This window comes from Chelmon rostratus, chromosome 10, assembly GCF_017976325.1.
Source record: "Chelmon rostratus isolate fCheRos1 chromosome 10, fCheRos1.pri, whole genome shotgun sequence".
NCBI lineage: Eukaryota > Metazoa > Chordata > Actinopteri > Chaetodontiformes > Chaetodontidae > Chelmon > Chelmon rostratus.
The window spans coordinates 16,153,094-16,176,142 of NC_055667.1; the positions used below are offsets into that span (position 1 = coordinate 16,153,094).

The window sequence follows — 23,049 nt, forward strand, 5'->3', positions numbered from 1 at the left end:
ACACACACACATACAGACACACACCTTGAAGTCCCTATCCTGACCTTTGCTGAACTTCCCCATTAGGTCAAAGATCAGATATGAGGAAAAGCCACGAGGTGATTGGCTGACCTCTATCAACAGGGTCTGTTGTTTTTGAAGTGTGTGCGCTTGACACAAGAGGGTGAGCGACAGAGAAACAAATTAGCTAAATAATGATCAGTTTGGCTGCTTGAGGATATGTTGTTCCTATGCTAAATCTATGCAATATGAAGTATTTGTAGGCATTGTCTTTTATCTAACCTACATTTAATGTATTTCTATTTTTTCCCTTTAAAAAACAATTCAACTTTAGTTTCCCCCCAGTTGTTGCACACAGAGTGTGAGCCATCACAGCTCCCTTTTATAGACATAAAAATTCAACTTTAATAGAAAGCATAATTCAGCCAATCGGCTCAGATTTATGAGTTATTTTGTTATTCCCCACATTCTCAACAAGATTTCCCAGCAACCCTAATAATACTTTCTTTGCAAGGCTTTTTCAGTCCAACTCGAAAAGTTGAAATATCATTTGCACAGAGCTACTGTTTCATATGTCAAACTCTATAAACACTGCTGCAGTAAAACAGCGCTGGTTAGTCATACTGAGGGAAAGATATTTATAAGTGCAAAGCAAAGGAGAGTAATGTGTGATACTACACACTGACCCCCTGCAGGTTGCAGTTTCATGTGAAGCCTGCTGTGGTTGTAAGTGTTCTACAATACAATAGAACAATGCAGAGACTTGATAGCATTCTAATATTATTTCAGCAAGTCAGATGCAAAACAAAACATAACCTAATAACTGCAAAACTAGAAGAAAACTTCCACACACTGAAGCATATGCTGCAAAAAACTTCAAAATTAGATGTAGATTCATTTTATAGTTGAAAAGGAGGCAAATGTTAACATAAGTATACCCTTCTGTAATATATAGCTCAGAGGGAAACTTGTGCATATGGATGTCAATCAAAGAGCAGACCCTCACATTACTTTAGGAATCAAAAATAGAGTCTTTCCACAGGCGTAAAAGGTCGACACAATGTTAAAACCAGCTATTCTGTCCTCTTGCATGTTGCCAAGGTGTGTGTGGGGTGATGCGTGGACATGATTGTGTGCATCTGCGTGTTGGCGAGGCATTAAGGACAGGGGATCCCCTGTGCATGTCTGACTGCAATTTAGGCAGCAGTTTCAGAAACATTTATAAAGTCGAGAAACATGTAATAGTGCATTTCAAATAGAACAGATGTGGGAATCTAGAGGTGGAAATCCCCAGGTATTGGTCTTAAACCCCCAAACACGCATTCATACACACACACACCCAGACACACACCCACACACGCCTCATCTTCATAGCTTGGAATCCCCCCAGTCACAACCTCTTGACAACAATAGAGCTGTGATGAGTTTATATTGCATTCAAATAACTCAAAGCTTTTTTTATCAGCTAATGGAAATACTGTGAAATCATCTCTGTCTTTCTTTGAAGATTATGTTCTCCCGTTAGCGATTTCATCTGGGTGCGCAGTATCAACAAAGACTCAGGTGTGCGTCTACACACGCACACGTGCAGGCATGCACGCCCGAAGCATGCACACATGGATGCATGCAAGCTCGCACAAACACACAAACATTTTGTGCTGATAACAACAACAGTTTGCCCTTCCTCAGCTGCCTTCAAACAGACACATCAAGTTTGTCCTCGGGGCAGTGTGGATATGATCCCCAGACAGAGAGAAGAGGCTCGTATGAGAGATGAGTGATGTATAAACTAATCTCGCACACAAATCCCATCGATCAAAAACACTCATTTGGCAGCTTTCCCCTTCAGGCTCCTTATCTAACTGATATGAATAACTCTGACTTGGCAAGAAGTAAAGGGGCTGAGGACGAAGAAACAGAGGAGAAGAGAGAGGGGGAATTTTATGCTGTTGAATCCGACCACAGCTGACTGCTGGCGGAGACAAATATGAAATTGTATCAACTTTAAAAGCATGGAGACGAGAACCCACAACATGTCAACTTGTGTAAACAAGCCCAAGCTTTGAACTGGTCGGCGTGGGTGAGTGTGTGCAGATTCATACTGACTTGATCCATAGGGGGTCGGTGGTTGGCGTGGGGGGGTCCTCTTGGCAGGCTTCGGTGATGCACGTTTGCTGGATGCAAGTGGTGAGAATGGTGGGGATGATGCTGGGGATGGATGTGATCTTCCTCGTAGTTATCCGCTATCAGCTTCATTCTGCTCTGAGTCTGCCAAAAAAGAGGAGATAAACAAGAAAATTTATAATGCATAATTACAACACACGTACACTGGGCCATTTATTCTTACAACACTGCTTATTTGTTTCTCAAAAATGTTCGCGGGGTCTTAGAAAGATTAGGCTGAGGGATTCTTGGATGGGGGGAAAGCATGTTGAAAGCCATCAAAGACGATAAAAACTGTGCCGCTAACAACACTTGACAGGTCATAAATTGAGTGAGTCGGAGTGCCTGATGAAAATATTGTAAGTCTGTCAAATGTCATCCATATTGCAGATTATCATTTAATTGGATTAGACGAGTCCTAGTAAGAACAGTTAGCGAGTGTTTCATGCAGCCTAAGGCCACAGGCGTTCTGGCCCGGCTGAAGTAACCTCATTTTAGATGTCATTGATTAAAATTACACTCAAGTATGCATGCCTGTAAATGTGTGAGTAAGACTGTGTGTCCTTTGTTTGTGTGTGTGTCTGTGCATGTGTGTGCATTTGTGCAAGAGGCTGTCATCCCTCCAACTTCATTGTGCTGGAGAGAGATAACAGCCTAGGCTGACTAACGTTAACAATCAGCCTAACTCCAGCGAGGCCAGCTGTCTGGGAGACAGACAGAGACAGAGTGGGTGCAGATATATTGACAGGCTCAGCTTTATTCCCTCAACTGCGGATACTTCCCCCGAGGGCGGACATGACTGCAGAGCAGGAGGTGGGATTGTGTATGGGATGAAGATGATTGGAAGGAAAGATATGCGCACGTCTCTCATCCCAAATGTTGCGGCTTTCCTGGTTTAAATGAGAGACAGCCGTGGCAGGAAGAGACAAAAAGCCTGAGTCAGCCGTGAAGATGCAAGGGAGATGGTGTTACAGTAGTCAGCAGCCTGGGGCCATCGCTGCTGAGATAAGGAGCTGAGGCCTAATGACTGAGGAAACAAGCCAGTCGGGATCATAGAAGAGGATGTGGCTGGTATTAAAGGGGTTAGCAATTAGCTTAAATTGGCGTAGACCTGCTTAGTTAAGGTGAGAACTTTGACACCGTGGCGAGACTGGGAACAGAGAGAGAAAGAGAGAGATGGAGAGTGAGGGATGGAGTAGGGCTCAGACAGACACCAGACTGGTGGTTAGAGCAGTTAAAGGCTAGGTTGAGGTGTACGGCCCTCCTTGACCTCAGGTATTGACACTAGCAGGTGTGACTGGGTGGGGCTGGCTTCAATGCAACAGTTACCGAGCTGACACCTGTCATTGAGGTGAGGACAATTACTATGATATACCATGCAGCTGATAAAACTACTGTACTTCTACAGAACACATGCTGTAGGCACTTCCACACAGACTCGTCCCCGACGCTTAACACTGCAGCTTAATTCTCATAGAGCAACATTTTCAAACTGGATTTGTGGCCGAGGGTCCAAAAGACTAATGTGTGTTTAGTCCTTGCCGCTAATCTAATAACAAACATGTTACTTCCTGTTCGTGTTCATCTAATACCAACCATATTTGGTAGGATGAGAAGCAAAGCTTCCTAGAATGTGTTTGCCTGTGTGTGTGTGTGTGTGTGTGTGTTTGTGTGTGTGTGCACATATTCAATATTTAATGACCGGACACACACACACACACACACACACACAGACACACACGAATGAATGAAGTGATGAATTGCTTCTGGGAGAATCTGACTGTGTGGTCAGAGCAGCCCACATGTGGCCATCCAGTTCATTCATACAGACATACACACACATGCAAAAGCACACATATGAGCGCTCTTCTTACAGGCATACTCCTGTGTGCACGCACAAAGAAGCGGCGCGCATATAAAATGCGTGTGTGGTGGAATGTGTGCGTTTTAATTAGTGATAATTAGGGGCTTTGCAGAGTAAACAGCTCCGTAATGACCTCCAGGCCTGTTTCAAGATCAGGAAGCCTGGAAGAGACACAGGTGGCAATCCTGGGGGAGGCGAGGAGAGAGGAGAGTTCTTCATTGACATCTCTAACCATAACAGATTTGGCCTGTACTGTGTGTGTGTGCGCAGTGAGTGGTCTCTGCATGTGTATCAAAGTGCAGCTGCTGGTGTAAACATGGCAGCGATGATCCCGCTGCTGTGCTCACAGCTGCATCCCAAACCTCAATCCGAGCCCTCTGTAAATCACAAGCTTGTCCTGATTAGAGCGGAGCTGTATTAACACATATGGACACAGGGGCCTGACAAGAAAGGCCTTAAACAAACAGGCAGCTGGAGAAAGGCTGCACAACGTTCACAACACTTAAACACACTGCTTTGATCGAGTCTGTGTGTGTCTGTGTGTGCGTAACGTCGCCATGCTATCCCCGCGAAACGGAGCGAACCCGCTCCGAGCAGGCAGATAGTATTACATGAGCTGTTCTAAATGGCACACCTCTGAGAACACAAAATCCATCTTTTCAGCACAGAGAGAGGATGGATGCTCCAGTCAGTCCAGAAAAAAAGAGGGAGAGACGGAGCGGAAAAGGAGAGAGAAAGTCACCAAAAAGTGGCACACCACGGACAACTCCAAATCCATCTTTTCTCAGCTTCAAAGCACCAATGATGTTTGGTCATCCATCATTACGAATGAACCACTGAGAGAATTCCCACATGGGGACACATTTGTTCTGACTCTCTCCTAGAGAAGTCTAAACACTGCACCCTTCATGTGATGTCTGTGTGTGTGTGTGTGTGTGTGTGTGAGTGGCTGTATCTTTGTATATGTGTGTTTGTCTGTGCTGAAGAAGGCCTATGTCTCACAGGGAAGCAAACTGTCTGAGTAAGGAAAGTTTGTCTTAGACCGCTGGCTTTATGCACACACACGCAGACACACGCACACACACAAACACACAAGATCTTCCCAAAGAGGGATGTAGGGAGGTCAGACAGGGCACTGCTATCTGTAAATCTATCTGCTGTCTACAGATCAGCTTTCTCCTATGAGACTCTGAGTCCCATAATTCTTCGGCATTTCCTGGTCAGTTTCCTTCCGCCATTGGCTGGTGAGGACCTGAGGAAGGCAACCTCTCCTGATATATGTGTCAATGGGTCAGAAGACAGAGAGCCGGTGTGTGTCATGTCGAACAACATAATCTCCGGGGAACTTACTCTGTGGAATGGATGGAACCCAAGTAGTGCAAAGACTCCCTACTTACTTTACAACCTCCATAACATTAATAGATGACCCACACACTTTAGGGCCTCTGTGCAAGGTGGCCATAGCACTGCCTGGTACACCTTTCCACTTAGCAGTAGCACTTACACAGATTTATACGCATTTGTGCCGGAGGACTTTTTCAGAAAACCAGGCTTGCACGTATGAGAAAGAGGAGGCAGGTTTGTGTAACTGCTGCCCATTCCTCTCCCATCCCTTCCTGTCTTTTCTTCTCCTCCTTTTTCTCCGCTCAACTGCTCCAGGCCCGGAGGCCACATCGTTGCAATTAGAGCTCATCACATCATCAGGTGGACTGTAACCGCTGGTTACCCAACGGGAAAACATGACGCATCCAATGGCGATAAACAGATAATAGGCTTTCCTTGAAATTCCTTGAATAGAATTGCACCCCCTAGGAACTGTTTACCGTTTACGAGACACGAACAAACATAGGTCCGCTCTTAAATGCACACCCAGCCACCGCATCTGTTGACTTTTAAATGCACCATGTTTCCCAGAAGCCCCTGTGACTCAGGAGACTGTATATGTAGACTCCCTGCTGTTGGCTCATTATCGTTAGCATTCACGTTAGCTCAGTCACTGATGTGGTCTGACCAGACCTTAATGACCCACATACCTTCATCAGCCTCAGGTTGTATTAAGAGCTAGGGTAGTATGGGAAATGGGCGTGTGCACGTCAGACTGTGTGTGAGTGTGTGCTGGGATTTATATCTGTTTGACCAGAAGATGTGAAACTGAAAAAGTCCGCCGCTGACTCAGCAATGATACCTACCTTGAGTTCATCTAATAACTCCGACTGCAACGTAATTGTTTAGAGAATAGCTCCGCTCATGTGTTTATGTGCCTGGATTTGGAATCACAGCTCCCTCTTGACTGGTTTTGGCTTATGATGACTGAACGCAGTGAGTGCGGTTTGAGGCGGGGAAGCCGACTCTGCTAACTACCAGGAATTATTAACCTCTATCTGTTCCTGGTTTTAAAGTTCAAAGGTCTGCCCATGAGGCTGTTTTAGTGCAGGGCTTCACCATCTGCAGCAGGTTTGAATTTGTGCTTTGATTCACAAAGTCAGAGCCAGTCCTAAACGGTGACCACAAGGGCCAGGCTCCATCGCCCTCTTAGAACAGGAGTGCTGTGAATTTAATTCATAGTTTATATGCCCATATAAATAGCTTGGTGGTCGCATGTGGTGGTTGTACCTGTTGTTTGAGCTGGTGCATGAGCCTGTCTTTCTCCCTCTTCAGAGCCATCACTTCCTCCTGGGCTTTTTTTCGTTTGGAGGAGGATAACTCCAGCAGGGCGATGTTAGCATCCTTCTCACTGATGGCTGCCAGCAAAGCCTGCTGCCTGAGGGGGTGAGAGCAGGAAATGTGGAAGAAAGGTGCAAAGGGTAAGAGGGAATGTTATCATACATGAATATAATATACAGATAAAAATGGTTCATATTCACTCTGCACAAAATTTGTTAAAATCTGTTTTACAGCCAGAAGACAGGTGGACACACAGCACCAACATCTGCAGCTGTGGGCCCTTATATGTGTGCAGATGTCACAGCAAACTCCCTCATTCCAGAGCTCCTTAGACTCAGACAGAGATTCCACAGAAAAGAAGCAGACATCTTTGAAGTGGTCTGCTAAGAGCTGTCTTAGTGGTACCTCAGTGTGACTCATGGACATGTCATCATGTAATGGGGCCTAATGGAGCAGGCTGAGGAGGATATGACATCCTTCCTCTGTCACCGCTGATACCACAGTGCATGTGTGTGTCGGCGATTGCGTGTAGGAACGGGGGTGGCAACAAATGACTGTCTACAGGTGCAGAGGAAATATACCACAGAGCGTCATCATACACACACCCAGACGTACAAATTCGCACCCACAGGACTCGAGGTCCTTGCGTAACCCCTTTCGAAAGAAGTCTGAGTCCTCGGAGCAGATTGGTGATAACTATCCTCGTCATCAAGCAGGATGTCGTAAATCCAATGTTGTGACAAACACACGTTATCCGCCCACTCATGTAAACACACTCAGGAGCACAAACATGTCCTCATAGACAGCCAGGCACACACACCTCTTCAACTATGGCCATTGACCCCAGGCACACTGTAAAACACACTTTTATGTGTAGTTCTTTGTCTTTGCAAAGGTCCTCTGAATGACCATCGCAGGAGTCTCAAGCTGTCTAACTAGTGTAGGCACTGACGCTATTTTAGGCTGGCTAAACATAACGTGGCTGAACTCCAGACTCTTAAATCGAATTGGAAATTAGGAGGGCATTAAGCCAGCATGGTTAAGGTAATGTGTGGGTTTGTGCGAGGTGAGGGGTAGAGGAAGAGGAGAGAGGGAGGGTGCATTCAAAATACACTTTGGACTCAATTAAAAATTGACCTGCATTGGAGTGTTTTTATTTCATGATTTAAGTCCCTGCAGAAATAACTCAATTGCGAAAATAAACATGCTGAACTCCGAATAAAGTCCTGCTGGCCTGAGACTCCACATTTGGTGTTTTTAGTACAATTATCTGCATGCCGCATCTGGATTCTCCCATTCATGGCCATTAATAGGCCCCTGTGTGTTCGTGTGTGCTCAAGTGTGTGCATGCATGTTGTGCATGTATTTGTGCGTGCATGCATGTGGATTCTGACATGGATCAGCAGCTAATCACACCATTAATCACAGAGCAGGGCCGACGTGACACTTTTCGTCTCCCCACACCTCCGCTGTTATTCCTTTTAATGCTCACTGTAATGGGAATGAACACACACACATACACTCACACACACACTCACACACACACACAGACCTACACTAGACTTGTACCAGAGCAAGTGCTTTAGACGAAGTGCTTTAGACTGCAGGCTTATTCTGCTTGACCTGGCCAATCACAATGTAAAATTGGGAAAAAAAACTCTTAAAGTAAAAAAAAACACATCAAGAAATCCACAGTTAAAATCCACAAATCAAACACCAGAGGGATTGGTTTTTAAATCCCTCTTCATACGGTCCAGTTTTACACCCATGGCCTAACAAACCCAATGATGAATTTTACATTTTAGAGCGTGGCACAGCAGCAATCCCACTTCCACTACTTTATCTTTGGCTGTGTTAAAGAGAGCAAAGAGGTGATGCCTCGAGTCATATATGGGCAAGGAACGCAGCACACTGTGTCACTGTTCATAAACAGCGTGTCAGATTAACACCTACTCGCAGGATGGCCATCTTTACACCACACTACCAGACATGGAAACTCCAACCTCCAGCCACATCCCATTAGTCTCAGAGTCACACTTCTCCTTATCTAATTTTGTCTATTTCTGCCAGCGTGTGACTGTAAATGCACACAGCAATACTGCACACTGAGTTGGAAAAACAGTCAATGCAGGGTCAACTTAGTGGAAGAGTGCGGCCAAAGGTTAAGGGAGCTAACCCCCATCCCAGTTTTAAAGGGGAGGTTTATCTAATCTGTGAACTCATCTGAAAAAGACAAACAGAGATCCATCTCCCTCTGACCACCGCTGAGTCGCTTCATCAAGGCTGGTTACACTCCCATTCATCAAGTTTCCTCTGCTGAATCAACTAATGAAAGACACAGTTTCGCTGTTTGAAAAAAAAGAGAGATAAGAATGATGTGATGCTTTGTTGATTCCAGCAATTGCTGCAATGAGACACCGCCTGGTGCTCCAGCTAAAGAAAAAGCCACACACTAAATCCAAGCTGTGTCTGTACAATCTGACGTTTTAGCCTGTGGCAACAAAGACGCTATGCTCAAAGAGAATGACTATGTTGTCTGTCTATGACCAGAACACGTGCAGCTGTCTGTGAAGACACGGCTGTCACGTCCGTCTCAGCTGCATTCCTTCGCACAGGTACAAACTAAAAATTACTGACTGACCCCGAGACGTACTGAGCCCGACTGAATTAAACCTCCGAGCCACAGTGGCTGCCATGCTTCAGTGCAAGCTAAATCACTTCCAGGCTCTAAATGAACACAGCAGATTACAGAGCTGTCTCTCTGTGGGTGCTCTCTGACTGGTACTGCAGGATTGTGCTGAGTGATGTCTTCCTAAAACAATAAAAAAGGGGACATTATTGTGATTAGCCAGCCTGTAAACTTTATCTCCCACATCCTCAATCAGTGATTGTGTGTGTGTGCATGTGAGTGTTTGTGTGTGTGTGTCTGCGTGTCTGTGCTGATTAGTATTACTAACAACCTTTGAACCCGAATCGCACAGGAGTATTTAATCACATCTAATTTGAGTGGCCATTTGGCCTTGGTTGTAGAAGACACTCACAAAGTACATGAATCTAGCAGACAGGATTCATCTATCAGTGACGCAGACACACACACACACACACACACACACACACAGACAAAAGCTCGTACTGTATCTGCTGGCTGATCTTGAGTGGGTGAACTCTCTCTCTTTCCTCCCCTCTTGTCTCACTCCCTGCTTAACTTTGACTTGGCTTGTCCTGGACAAACAAAGGATTATCTTAATTTCCCTTCTGACTGAAAGGGCGACAATGAAATGGTTTTTCATGACAAAATTGTGATTAGTCTTCGTAAAAGTCAGACCCCATGCACTGAGAAGTCATAAGGCATTCCAATAAAAGGACAAATAAATCCCACTGCTGCATCTCCGGTGTCAAAAATCTCATCTACTTTAGTTTTCCTAGTCTGCGAGGTGACAGTATTTTGGCTGACAAGGTAAACATGACGCTCACATAAACAGTCGTGCATATCTCACATTGCTCATATTTACTTTCAGTATTATAAAGGAGGATAGAGAGAGCATGCAAGGCTGAACTGACATCTTATTCATGAGGGGTGAAATTCTCAGCTCGACTACAACATATGATTCCAATTGAACCTTCATGGTCCCTGGGACATATTGAGACATTTGGATCTACAAAGGTGGGAGATGGATGGCTAAAGTACATGACCATGCGATGAGAGGTGAGAGTGGGGGTGGGGGGAGATGATATGGAAACAAAAAAAGGAATGCAAAGAGTAGAAGAAGAGAAGGGTAAGGAGACGTGAGGCGGAAGGAGATAATTCAGGACAAAGGAATGACAAACGAGGAGAGAAGACTTTGATGAAGACATCTTTGAGGTGCGGCTGCTGTCGAAGGGACTGTGCAGGCACAGGGCAGATGATAGACTGGCAGGAGGGTCGCCCAGATTTCTGGGTGACGAGGGGTTAAGATGGGGTCAAGAGTGAGCATAAACACACATGCGTACATTTACCCAAGAAAGAAAGAGGATGTTGGGGGGTATACAGTGGCTGTGAAGGGGGAGAGAAAGCACGGAGAGCGACTGGGTCAAGGATAAAAATGTAAAAAAAGAAGACAGGGCAAGAGATGAAAGTAATAGAGGAGAGAAGAGAATGTGTTTGACAAGAGTGACTGCCACCTGTGCTGCAGGAGGGAGAAAAGAGTGAAGAAAAGGAGAGCAGGAAGGGAAGAAAGGAGCAAAGGTAAAGATTTAAGAGTCCCAGCCTACCCTAAATCAGCTCAGCGCACTCCATGTTGTTATTCCTAGGCGTCACGCTTGAGGGATGTGTGTTTATAATTTGTGTTATGACTTACTTGAAATTATGAGTGTGGAGAGTCAGCAGGACAGAAACAGATGCGTCCGCGTGATGCCCGAGGGAACCATCAATACTGTCTGCCCCTAAGTGCAGTGTGTGCACGTGTGCGTGCGTTCGCCTCTCCGTGCACACGTTTGTGCTTTCATGTCCTCGTGTGCACGTGTGATGTATTTTGTTAGCAAGAACATGGGGAGCCCACTAATATCTGTTCCCAGAACATCCATTATGAGGTCTTCTAGTTTGTGATCATGCCTTTCCACCACTTAACTGTCCAGCGCTGCACAGACATTCCACGGGCACTTTATGGCCGTTCCTTGATTGTGAGCGCGTAAAGGTGCGGCACAAGGCCGGGGGCCCCTGGCTAGGCGGTACTAGAGGCCTGTGGTGAGAGCAAGCAGAGGACATGAGAATGGGGCATGGTTGAGTGACACTATTATTTATGGCCTTGGAACACTGTGTTATTTACAACTGAGAAGGTACGGAAAATGTCTATTTCCAACATAAAACACACGCGCTGGCTTCATTTGGTAAGCTTACTGCAAAGCCAGTTAAGATGGTAAATCTGTGTTTCAACTCTAAATGTGGGTTAAATGTATTTTATGAGGTCCAACTTTTGGCTACGTTAGGCAGGATTAGCTCCATGCTAACCTGTAGCTGCTAACCTGAAGCCACATGCCAGATGCACCTATTACCCACTTCCCTCTGTGCGCCTGTATTTGTCCTAATCTATGAGATAGGATTTGCCCGTATGCCCACAACAAATAAAACATGCGTGCCTGTCTTGTTTGAAAATTCACGTCAACTCCAATATTCCTCTTGAGCAGCTATATTAGACAGAACATGCTAATCCTGAGCTTCAAGCAAGAATGATAAACTTTACATGCTAACCTTGAGCTGTGCTTCCCGAGAAAGATCCATGACAGCAGATGGTTCTCCCAGAACTGGGCCAGGTTGTGTGTGTTTTCACTTCACTAATAAAATATACATCCCACTTACTCTGCTCACCCCCCCCTCCCGGCTCCCACACTAGCGCTCTGACCGGTGGAAGGAGGGGGTGGTCTAATTGAAAGAGTATGCATCAGTTTTACAGCAACAAGAGGAAAAATACAAGGGGACAAAAATCAACAAATCTGCCAAAACTAGCCAAATGTTTAGAGTGGTAGCAGGGACGAGGAGAGATGGCTGACTGCCCCCGGAGATGAGCAGGACCAGACGGCCACCGCTGCATTCCAGCCAGAGGGAGAGAGAGAGAGAGACCCAGAGAGAGAGACCTGAGAGAGAGAGAGAGAGAGAGACCCAGAGAGAGAGACCTGAGAGAGAGAGAGAGAGAGAGAGAGACCCAGAGAGAGAGACCCAGAGAGAGAGATAGAGACCTGAGAGAGAGAGGGAGAGAGAGAGAGAGAGAGAGAGAGTGAGAGAGAGAGAGAGAGAGACCCAGACAGAGAGAGAGACCCAGAGAGAGAGAGAGAGAGAGAGAGAGAGAGAGAGAGAGAGAGAGAGAGAGAGAGAGTGGGAGCAGGGGCAATAGCTGGTCTGGCTCTTTCCAAAGTTAAAAAATATGCTTACAAACATCTCTAAACGTGACTGTTTTAACAGTGAGGTTGCCAGGTTTGACACCATCATGCCTGGACACAGACCATAATCTGAAACCTGTAATCACTGACTGTATTTGACAACGTGCACTGAGATGCTGCAAGAAGAACTTGGAGGATGGGTAAGCTGTCAAAATAGGCTCCCACACTCATCTCCTCCTAAAAAATGTAGACTAATGTTTTAATGCGTTCTGTTCCTGTAAGGATTAACAAAAATACATTGTGATAATTAGCAGTGTCCCCCTGCCCCCACTCTTTATTACTGTTGATCCTCTCATCTCAATCTAAAGCAAATAAACGTCCATAAATTTACTATTCCCTCAACAAGCACAAGCACTGGCTGCAGACAGTCTTTAACTAGTGTGGTTAAGTGTCCTCTCTCGCTCCATTGCATCACCTTCGGAGGATCAGCGAGGGGTCGGGTGGATCCCTGTTGTTGTAAAAACAGGAAAGATAAATAAACAAGGCCATTTGGTCGACCTTGGGTGTCTCCATGTGTGCGCGTGTTTGTATGTGTAACTTTGGTCTTTCACATCAATGCACAAAAAACACAATCCACTTCAGTCCCCAGAGCTGTCCAGCACAAGGCCCACCTACACCGTCACCCACCAATAAGGTGAGCTGTGACCCTAAACCTCCAGGGATCCCGCCAATAGCTGAGCAGCGTTTTCCACTCTCTTAATGGGGAGGTTTGTTTTCCGCCTTCATCAGCGCTCAGCTGACTGACAATGTCTCCCCGAGGCACAAGAAACGAGGCTGGGGGCTGTACTGTACCACACACGTGTAGGGCTCCCCTGCCTAGCAGTCAGAACAAGTACAGACACACACTCACACACACACATATATACAGCAGCTGGGTTGTTTAAAGCTCCCTGTCATCTGAGAGAGAGGTGAGGGTCACAGAATGAGTAACACTGCTCCAGTCACACTACTGTAAGATCACACACACACACACACACACAAGGAGAGAAGGGGGAACATACACACATATGCAGCCTGTTACGAAAGAGCACTAAGGCCTCAGTATAAACACTGATGAGCTATGCACCCCCCCCGTCTGACTCTGATCCAACCAGAGCACTGTCCCACAACCCTCTCCCATCCATTTCTATTAGAAGAAACTACACACGCAAACGAGAGGGTGTTTTGTGGAGGTCAGATTAGACAACTGCACAAATAAATGCAGAGCCACCTGCCGCACACACACATGTAGCTTTGATAAAGGATACAGAATAAGTGTTCTTATTACTGATTTATCATTTAGTGCGTAAAATGCAGAAAAATCCTTGTTTCCTAGTTGTATGTCCAAACCTTCAATATCCAAAGAAAACAAAGAAAAACAGTGAATCCTCACATCCACACAGTCCACACAAAAGTACAAAGAGAGTTATTCAATATCAGATTTATTGATGATGAATTTTCTGTCGACCGACTGATTTATTATGCGGCTAATCATTTCAGGCCTAAACACTTTCACTTCAGTTCCCTTTCTATCTGAATCAATCAAAAAACAAAGACAGTAAGATAACTGCGAGACACAATATGCATCTCATTAGAAGCATAACTAATTAGGAGCATAACTCCCACGCTCCCTCTTTTTTTTTTTTTTTGTACCAGGGTGAGAGGAGCTACAGTTGAGCCTGTGCTCCTCACTGTCAGTAATGTAAACTGGAAATACCAGAGGACGCACTCTGCTTTGCGTCATTTAAAGCGGGGGTCCTCTGCATTGTCCCGTGTGCTCTCGCGTGTTAAAACAACCCTCTGTCAAACAGTTCATCACAGGCCCTCGGACAGGAAGGCCACCACAATCTTTTTCTCGCTCCATCCTCATTCCATCACTCCTCCTCTCCTCCCTTTCTATCGCGAATCAAAGAGGGGAGCCACTCATCGGAGGAGAGAATGGAATCACCTCCGCCTTGGACTTGGACCTCTCTATCATTTGACTTCTCTCTCCCTCTATCATTCTCTATTTGGCTCCGTCGTGCCCTATACTCACTCCAGAGTGGGGCTAAATATTAAGTTCAAGGAGGTTATGCAAACACGTTGAAACAGCCATCCTTGGCCTAAGTATTACCCTGAACCCTTCAATTACCCGCCTTGCTTTCCTCTCTGCTCATTCCTCCTGCCTTTCCTGTCCTCCGTACGGGTTTCTCTCACTCCGGTCATCTAACTGCAGCTTGGAAATACAGCGCACACTCATGACGTGGGGCCAAAAAGCCTTAAAATATCAGGGGCAGAGAGTACAACATAGTGGCGCACTATTACCCATGCACGCACACACACTTATTCACACACAAATGTGCACCCAAAATACACACGTACGCACAAACGATGAAAGACGGGTCCAGAAAACAGTGGGAGCAAGTACCCCTGGTGTATTTTCTCTGTGTTCCAAATGTAGGGCCTGGCGGTGGACCACAGCTGAACCACAGCCGACATGCGGTGGAATGGGAGGCCACCACACTCACTTCCCTTAAAGGAGCCATAGAGACACACACACGCACACACACATACAGGCGATCGCGGAATTACACACGCACACACACGCGCTCAGACACACATGTTCAGCAATTTCCTGGATAGCACTGTCATGACGATGGGAGTCCATGTTTAAAAAGTGGTTTGAGGTGAAGGGACAGATCTGTATGGGCTGTTTCCCACAATGCTTTGCCAGACAATTACACAACCCAATTAATGTGGTTACTACAGCACAGCGAGGACTTTACTCTGTGCAAGCAGAGTGTGCGTGTATGCGTGCGCCACACAGAAGATGTGTGTACGCTCCTTTGGCCCGTGTTACTCCTTGAATTATAGCTTTCCTTGGAGCTTGGACCAGTCGATTTCCCGTCAGTGTGTAAAGGACACACAAGGTCACACTAACATTCACCCCACACTCCATCAGCCAATCACAGTTATTTCCAATCACAGCCACATGAGCTCAGCGATTATAAAAGCTGCATACCCGGACAACTACAATACCCACAATGTGTTGTGTGTCTTTCCAGCAGAAAGCTCCATTTCCTGAACTATAACTAAATGTTGGAAGAGATGTTTTTAAAGAGTAAAAAATGGCTTTGAAACTGAATTATACATCGTGGTAAGATGTCTTATTTTTTACAGTTACTGTATATCCCTGAATGATGTGCATGTAAGAACATATAAAAGACACTCTGTCATGCTCTATAATACAGGGCTTCAAAGACTCAGATATACACAATGGTGAAGAAAGCAGGTGCTGCCGGTGTCTTCCGATAGGTGTTTTTTTTTCCATTCTTATGTTTATATATACATATATATGGTACCGGTGCTGTTGAAATTGCTGTGGAAATTAACTGATGAAGGTGATAAGTAAACCCTGTCGACATCATCATTTCAGTGAAAGAAGATTCCACAATGTAAAAAAGTACTCCATTCCATCTGATTTAAGTAATAGAGCAGTATCAGAAGTAAAAGTACTCATTCTGCAGAATGACCCCAATGTTACATTATATTATATGTTACATTTTTGATTAATGATTGTATTATTTTGACTGGTGCATTAATGTGTCGGCAGCATTTTGAATGTTTTAAGATGGCTGAGGTGGTGCGAATCTAAATTAATTTAAAAAGATTCTGTTGGGTGGGTTGATATATGACAAAGCATCATCATAATCATGACCTGATCATAGATTTGACATGTAAAATCTCCATCTGCAAAGCAATTTGTAACAATAGCTCTTAAAGAAACTCTGTAGTGGAGTGAAATACAGTACTTCCCTCTGATATGAAGTATATAAGTAGTGGAGTTAAAAAATTAAGAACCTAGCAGAGGTATGAGTATCCTTAAGTGCAGTACTTGTGCAAATGTACTGCATATACAAAGCTGCACGCGTGTGGACTGAGCATGCACATACATACACACACACACACACACACACACACACACACACACACACACACACACACACACACACACACATCTGCTTATAATTAGCCGTCCTCTGATTTCAACCTTGGTTAAGCATTTTCTTTTAATGAAGGATGGTAAAATGTAAGTAAAACAGAAGAAAGCTCAGAGTGCTCTGCTTTGTGTTGAAGCAGCAGGAACCACATGCTTTCTTTACAGTCTGCTACACAAACACACTGCGACCACATACTAACTTATACAGACTTCATTAGCCCAGCTTTCAAGTGCTTTAAAGTGCACGGGGGGAAAAATATATTCAAAGCAAGACGTTATGAAAGAGAGGTGCAGACACAGAGAGACAGACAGAACGTTGCGCACACACACACACACACACACACACACACACATACATACTGTACACACTGTGGGCTCAGTGAGGGTGCTGATTAGAGGAGCTGTTGCCAGGTCTGGACAGGTCTGCTGTATATTTAGACAGATCAGTGAGGATCATGGGATCAAAGAGTAACATGATTACTACCTGGCCTTCTGATAAAAAACCTCACTATTATTTCCCTGTCAATACACACAGGAATACACACGTTTCAGAGTACACACATATCCGAGCACACGCACACACTCAGATAAACTTGGGTCCCAGCTTTAAAAGACACACAGCGTGCACACTGATAGACATAAGAAGACACACTTGCACATACTGACATGCACATTCTCTCTCTCTCTCTCTCTCACACACACACACACACCCAAACACAGACATATACACCCACGCCGCTCTATAATCTGGGTAATTTGTACGTTGAAGCTAGTGTAGACAGATCATGCCTCTGGTACATCGAGCCTGTTGTGTCATTGCATTTGCTTGTTCATCAGTTGGTGTGAATTCCCAATAGAGACATACCCTTGCTTGTAAAGTATAGTGGTTGTGAATGCATTTCGTGTAAAGAAGTCGCGCTGAAACAACTTCTTGTTGGTGGAATACGGCGCGTGTGTGCGTTTCTACATTTTTACGAGGGCATGAAAATTGAAGCCGCGAGCGGGAACGCAGGAGCACGTGCACGCAAGCATGAAACAGCAAAAGTGTGCGCCTTGTAATCACTGCAGCAAAAAGTACACTCACTCTTTGACCTTTCTGCTCTTTGCCACAAGTTTTCTTACTGGAGTCCAGCGTCCTTTCGCCTTTACTATGTTTTGTCTGCAGTCTTGCTTTTTTCCTCACAAGCATGCATAAGAGTAGAAACGTATCCACAGTCAGCGCACACACAAACGCAGACAGTTGGGGACTGTGGTAAGTGCTCAGCTGGCCCTCCCACACACCTGTGCGTGGATTCCAGCAAACGTCTGGTTTTTAATAAAGAAACCAGTGGTAGTGTGCAGTCAGATGCTGCTGACAGACCCACTGATTTCCAGATAGATAACACACACATACATACATACATACGCAGGCCCGCTAGCTCCCTTGGCAGATTACATCACGGTTATTTTAACAATGGCTTCCACTCAGTCCATTTGCTGGCTATGGTTACACACAGCAGTGTGTGTATGTGTGTGAATGCATTGTTTTGTTTTGATTTTTTTCCAGCTCTTGAATCATTTGAATGTGATGCTTAGAGTTTGAGTGAGAATTTAAGTTATAATGCTGCACAACATATACAGCGGGCTCCTTAAGAGGGTTACATAGAAAAAAATATAAATATGTGTTAGTGTTTATATGCAGAAGAGGGACACGGCTTGATGTATCTGCCTCTGTGTGTGTGTGTGTGCATGCTGTGACCAGGCTGTAAAGAGTATTACGAAGTGTTGCTCTGCGCTCCACTGACATTGCAGGGTTGCAGGTGAGAGTGGACTCATTAACTAAATGAGTTCCTAATGTACCCTCACTTTTGCACTGTTTTTAGACACACACACAACCAAAGCTGCTGACTTACGGGGGCACTGCACAGTGACCTTACATCACTCCCCTCTTTGTGAATGCCATTTAGACTAAGACTTAGATTTAGACTCCATTTCCCTTTCTATAAAAACATCATTCTCACTGTAAAAGAGTTTAGCTTGTTTTATGGTAAATCTGACAGGACTTTGCTTACAGATATTGAGACTATTTGTGATGATATCCTGATGACAGCAGCGGCATAGAAGCTGTTAGAAAGCGAAGTCAGAATAAAGCGCATTTAAAGTGAAACTGAAGTGAAACCAAGAAACTTTCCAGTTCTGGTTTGACAATACATTTTTGTATTTATTTATTTATTTTTGTACTTTTGTGTTCCATTCTTTCGTCTGTTAGCAATTATCTGAACAGACAAGCACCATGATGCCGTTTTGCAGGCTCTAAAAACACTAGTGAAGACATAAAGACTCGAAGTGTATTAAGTGCTACTGTGCTTTCAATGTGCTTTTAACTTTAATTGACTGATCTACATATTGCAAAATCACACAATTGACCTGCAGTATATACAGAACGTCTTCTTTCTGAGCGGTAAATAATGCTAAATCCAATTAGACTGTACAGACAGACCCCCCCCCCCACTGTGTCTGTATGCATGCATGGCTTTGTTTAGGTCTGAGTGAGGGTGTTGTAAATACTGCAACCGTGGTGTCTGTTTCAGGGTTGTTAAGTCTCCCGCCACTGTCAGAGAGAATGCAGGTGTGTTTCTGAGATACTACAGAAAGAGAGAATTACAGAGAAAGTGCAGATATGGCAAGGAAGGGTCCAGACAAAGAGTGTGCTCTACTTACAACTCATTTTACAGCCACGCTGTGATGACATGGCACGCATTAACAAACAGCTCTCATGTTGGAGCAGAGGATGGGCCGGAGACCACCTCAGAGCTACAGCAGATCCAAGAGAAACTCTGCTGGGAGGGGAACAGACACACATGCAAACATCCTGCGTGTGTGTCACAGAACAGCAACTTTAAAAGGAGGTGACGGGCATGCAAGGAACACAAGTTAGCAAGTAAGAAAGATATGTTTATTGCTCTTTTATCTGCAGTCATGCAGTCAGACATACCAGGAAGCGGCTTAGAAGTTTGGGGAAAGACTGGCACGAAGCACGCTGTGACTGACATGTCGAGATGTCTGCAGTGTGGCATGCGTGCAGACAGAATGTGGGCTTGTGTTTCTGTGTGTATGTGCATGACCGCTTAGTGTTTATCCTGCATGTGTACTGTTTTTGCTAATGTGTGTGTGTGTGTATATACGCGTGTGCATGTGTGTTTATCGTACACTGAGCTCCCAAAGTGACATGTCAGGACACTGATGTCAGGAAACTGAGACACTCTGAGCCTGACAAACAAACCATGCCAGGAGGAGGATCTAAACAATGTGCCGCAATTGCTTTATTACTCAGTGTTTGCCCTAGGTGTCATGTTACTTTAGCCTTCAACACCATAAAAGCCTTCTCTATGGTTCAGCACTGTGTTTGTGTGTGTGTGTGTGCTAGCTCTGGCAGAGGCTCCCCTATGACTGGTTATATTGGACATGCTCAAACAAAGCCAAACACACAACAGGAGCCGCAAGCAATTAGGGCCTGCCATAGTGCATAACTCCCTCTGGTTCTCCTTTGCCATCCACCAGCCTCTTTCTCCTCTAGCACACATTTGGATGATCATGCTACCGTGACCCTCCCTCCACAACACACACACACACACACATCAGTCTCATCAACATTTGCATGCTCAGTCTGCGCTGGCATCCTGTGTGGCAACACCACTGTTTGTGTGTATGTCATCTTCAGGATTAAATGGTAACCTCGGTGGGCAGAACATCACTGACTGGCACGAGGACTCCTGTAATGCTAGCGGGCAGCCTAATCTTCTGGATTAAAACACACTCGGATGGTTTAAAAGAGAGCCGGGTGGGCCCCGTGTCTCCATTTCATCCTGTCATTTGGACACATTTGTCTCTGTCCACATCACGACGATACGGCCGCTCGCTCCCCTGACCGTGCTGTTGTTTGATGCGGTTTAAAACATACAGTGTGTACGTTTCTCATCATGGTTCTTCACTCACTTCTGCACAAGAGATGATTAAGACATCCTCTCATAGCAGAGCAAGGCCGGTCATAGTGAGTGATGGACATCCAGTTCGAATCAGATCCTCTGGAGCCTGAGCAGAGGGTGATATCTCACTGCCTGTGGCTTGGACAGCAGACACGGTGAAGATCTGTTTCAAATCAATGTAAGAAAAATGGGTAAACTCAATCTGGGTCAAGCTCTTTCTCCCTCTGCTCCCCCCTAAGCCCCCCTCCTCTTCTCTCTTTGTTTTTCTGCCTCTCTCTTGCTGTATTTAGGTGTCTCTTTGGCCTTTTGTCACTAGACACCTCATAAGAGAGACGTCTCTTTCTGGGAAAAGTGAAGGAGGACAGGATAGAGATGGTGCAGTGTTCCAGTTGCAGAGAGATTGTTGGGCAGGGTACGAGTGTGTGTGTGTGTGTGTGTGTCTGTGTGTGTGTGTGTGTGTGTGTGTGTGTTGGGGGTATGTCTGTAGCAGTTGTGTACTAATAAAGCTAATGATTGCCATCTGTGTAACAGTTATTTGTAGTCCAGTTTTTTCATGTCACCACGCCATTATTCCAGCTTGGCCCGTGAGCCACTTTTTTAAAGCAGACCATTACTTACTGCTTAAGACCCAGTTGGAATGTATAAAATGCAGAATGTGCTCAGATGACACTGACGAAGCAGAACCATCAATGTTCGGTATGAGTGTTTACTTCTGTGGATATGCATGTGCACATATGCATGATGCAGGAACTATGAGCAATGACACAGTCCTTCTTACACCAGACACACACGCAGCAGAGTTCACGTGTGCAGGCACAAGTGCATGTATGTGCATTTGCACCAAAAGTTGCATCAATTTGGGAGTATGTCAGGGGACCGCATACCACTGTGTGTTTGTCCTATGTGCGTAACCCTTTTGTAGTGGCCTGCGTAGCTCTCTTGTTACACATGCACATGTTCTTTATGGGCTGGCTAATGGAGCTGAGCTCTTCCTGCCTCTGTGATGTGGTTTACTGTTGTTTGATGTGCTCAGGAATCCTGCATAGGAGAGCACCCCGAGCCGATCTTATCACATAAAAGCCCTTGCAATGGAAGAGGACACTCAACTCTCTTTTTTAACTTAATAGAGATCTGTGTCCCTGCGAGGCTGTGTGCGTGTGTGTGTGTCTGTGTGCGCGAGCAAGCGAGCGCATGTGCACGTGTGCACCATTTCTCTAATTCAATCGAGTGTGTAACCCAAGGCCAAACACACACATTTGATTTCAGTAAACGCTGAACCCGGAGACCTGTGGCTTGAATGCACCAGAGACATGTCAGATATGTCAGTGCACGTTGAGTGTGTATGTGTGTGTGTGTTTGTGTGTGTGTGACAGAGGCAAAGTAAAGGTTTGAGGAAAAAACAGACTTCTGTTGTTTCTTTTGAGGTTTTACATAGAAATCATATAATATGTGATGACTGTGTGTATGTTTACGAGCAGAGCTTGGCACATATTATTATTTTCTCAATAAGTTAAACCAATCAAAACCCGTTATTGAGCCTCTGAGTTGTACTACAATTTACTGTAAGTTTGGGTTTTACACAATTTACAATGGTCTGTATGAACATTCAAATGTTTTCACCACACAGTAATTATCTGGATAAGAATGAACAGTGAAGACTGGAATGTACAATAAAAACCATGTGAACAATAACACACCAAAGGATTATTTTGCCACTCTTGCTTTCCTTTTATTTCCACACTGTTGAGGACAGACACACTGTAAATAAAGCACACTGATCGACAGCTTGCAGAATTTTTTGGTTCTTTCACACTCACAGCTTCTGATCAACGTCATCAACTCCATTGATTTTTAAAAATATCTGCTTATTCTTAATTTGAAGCAGCAACACGTCTCAAACAAGTTGGGACAGGAGCAACAAAAGACTGAGAAAGTTGTGAAATGCTCCAAAAACACCTGTTTGGATCATTCCACAGGTAAACAGGTTGATTGGTAACAGGTGATAGTATCATGATTGGGTATGAAAGGAGCATCCTGGAGAGGCTCAGTTGTTCACAAGCAAGGATGGAGCGAGGTTCAACACTTTGTGAACACATGATTGGATAAAGGATGTTACTACATGGGCTCAGGAACATTTTGTAAAGCTGTTCTTGGTAAACACAGCTTGTTTGCAAATTATTGCATTCTGTTTTTATTTACATTGTACACAGTGTCCCAACTTTTTAGGAATCAGGGTTGTATATGAGGTAAAATGTAGCCATTAAGTCAGTGAGATAGCTGTAGGCTACACCTACCAGCATTAAAGTATACATTTAACGATAATGAGGGGAAAAATGTTACACGGACTGTATTTCTCATTTCCAAAAGCTGTCACTGACAGAGTAAACTCTGCTGCTTCCTGCATTGTTTGTAAGGCATCTGTGCGTTCCACTTCGACTGAATTGTGAGTCTAAATGTGTGGTTTTTGCTGCAGGACGCATCAGTGGCTGCTACAGGTTAAGCATGAACACGGACAAAAATGA

General features: G+C 44.8%; 1 protein-coding gene across 1 annotated transcript in view; it reads right to left on the reverse strand.

Annotated features, from left to right (window-relative positions):
- The window catches only part of LOC121612182 (ERC protein 2-like), a 143,925-nt gene that overhangs the window by 37,220 nt on the left and 83,656 nt on the right, over positions 1–23,049 (reverse strand). The window contains exons 16-17 of the mRNA XM_041944894.1: positions 6,641–6,788; positions 2,107–2,268 (exon numbers count right to left, since the gene is read on the reverse strand). Of these exons, the coding sequence (XP_041800828.1) occupies positions 2,107–2,268; positions 6,641–6,788 (310 nt within the window). The remainder of the gene's footprint in view (positions 1–2,106; positions 2,269–6,640; positions 6,789–23,049) is intronic.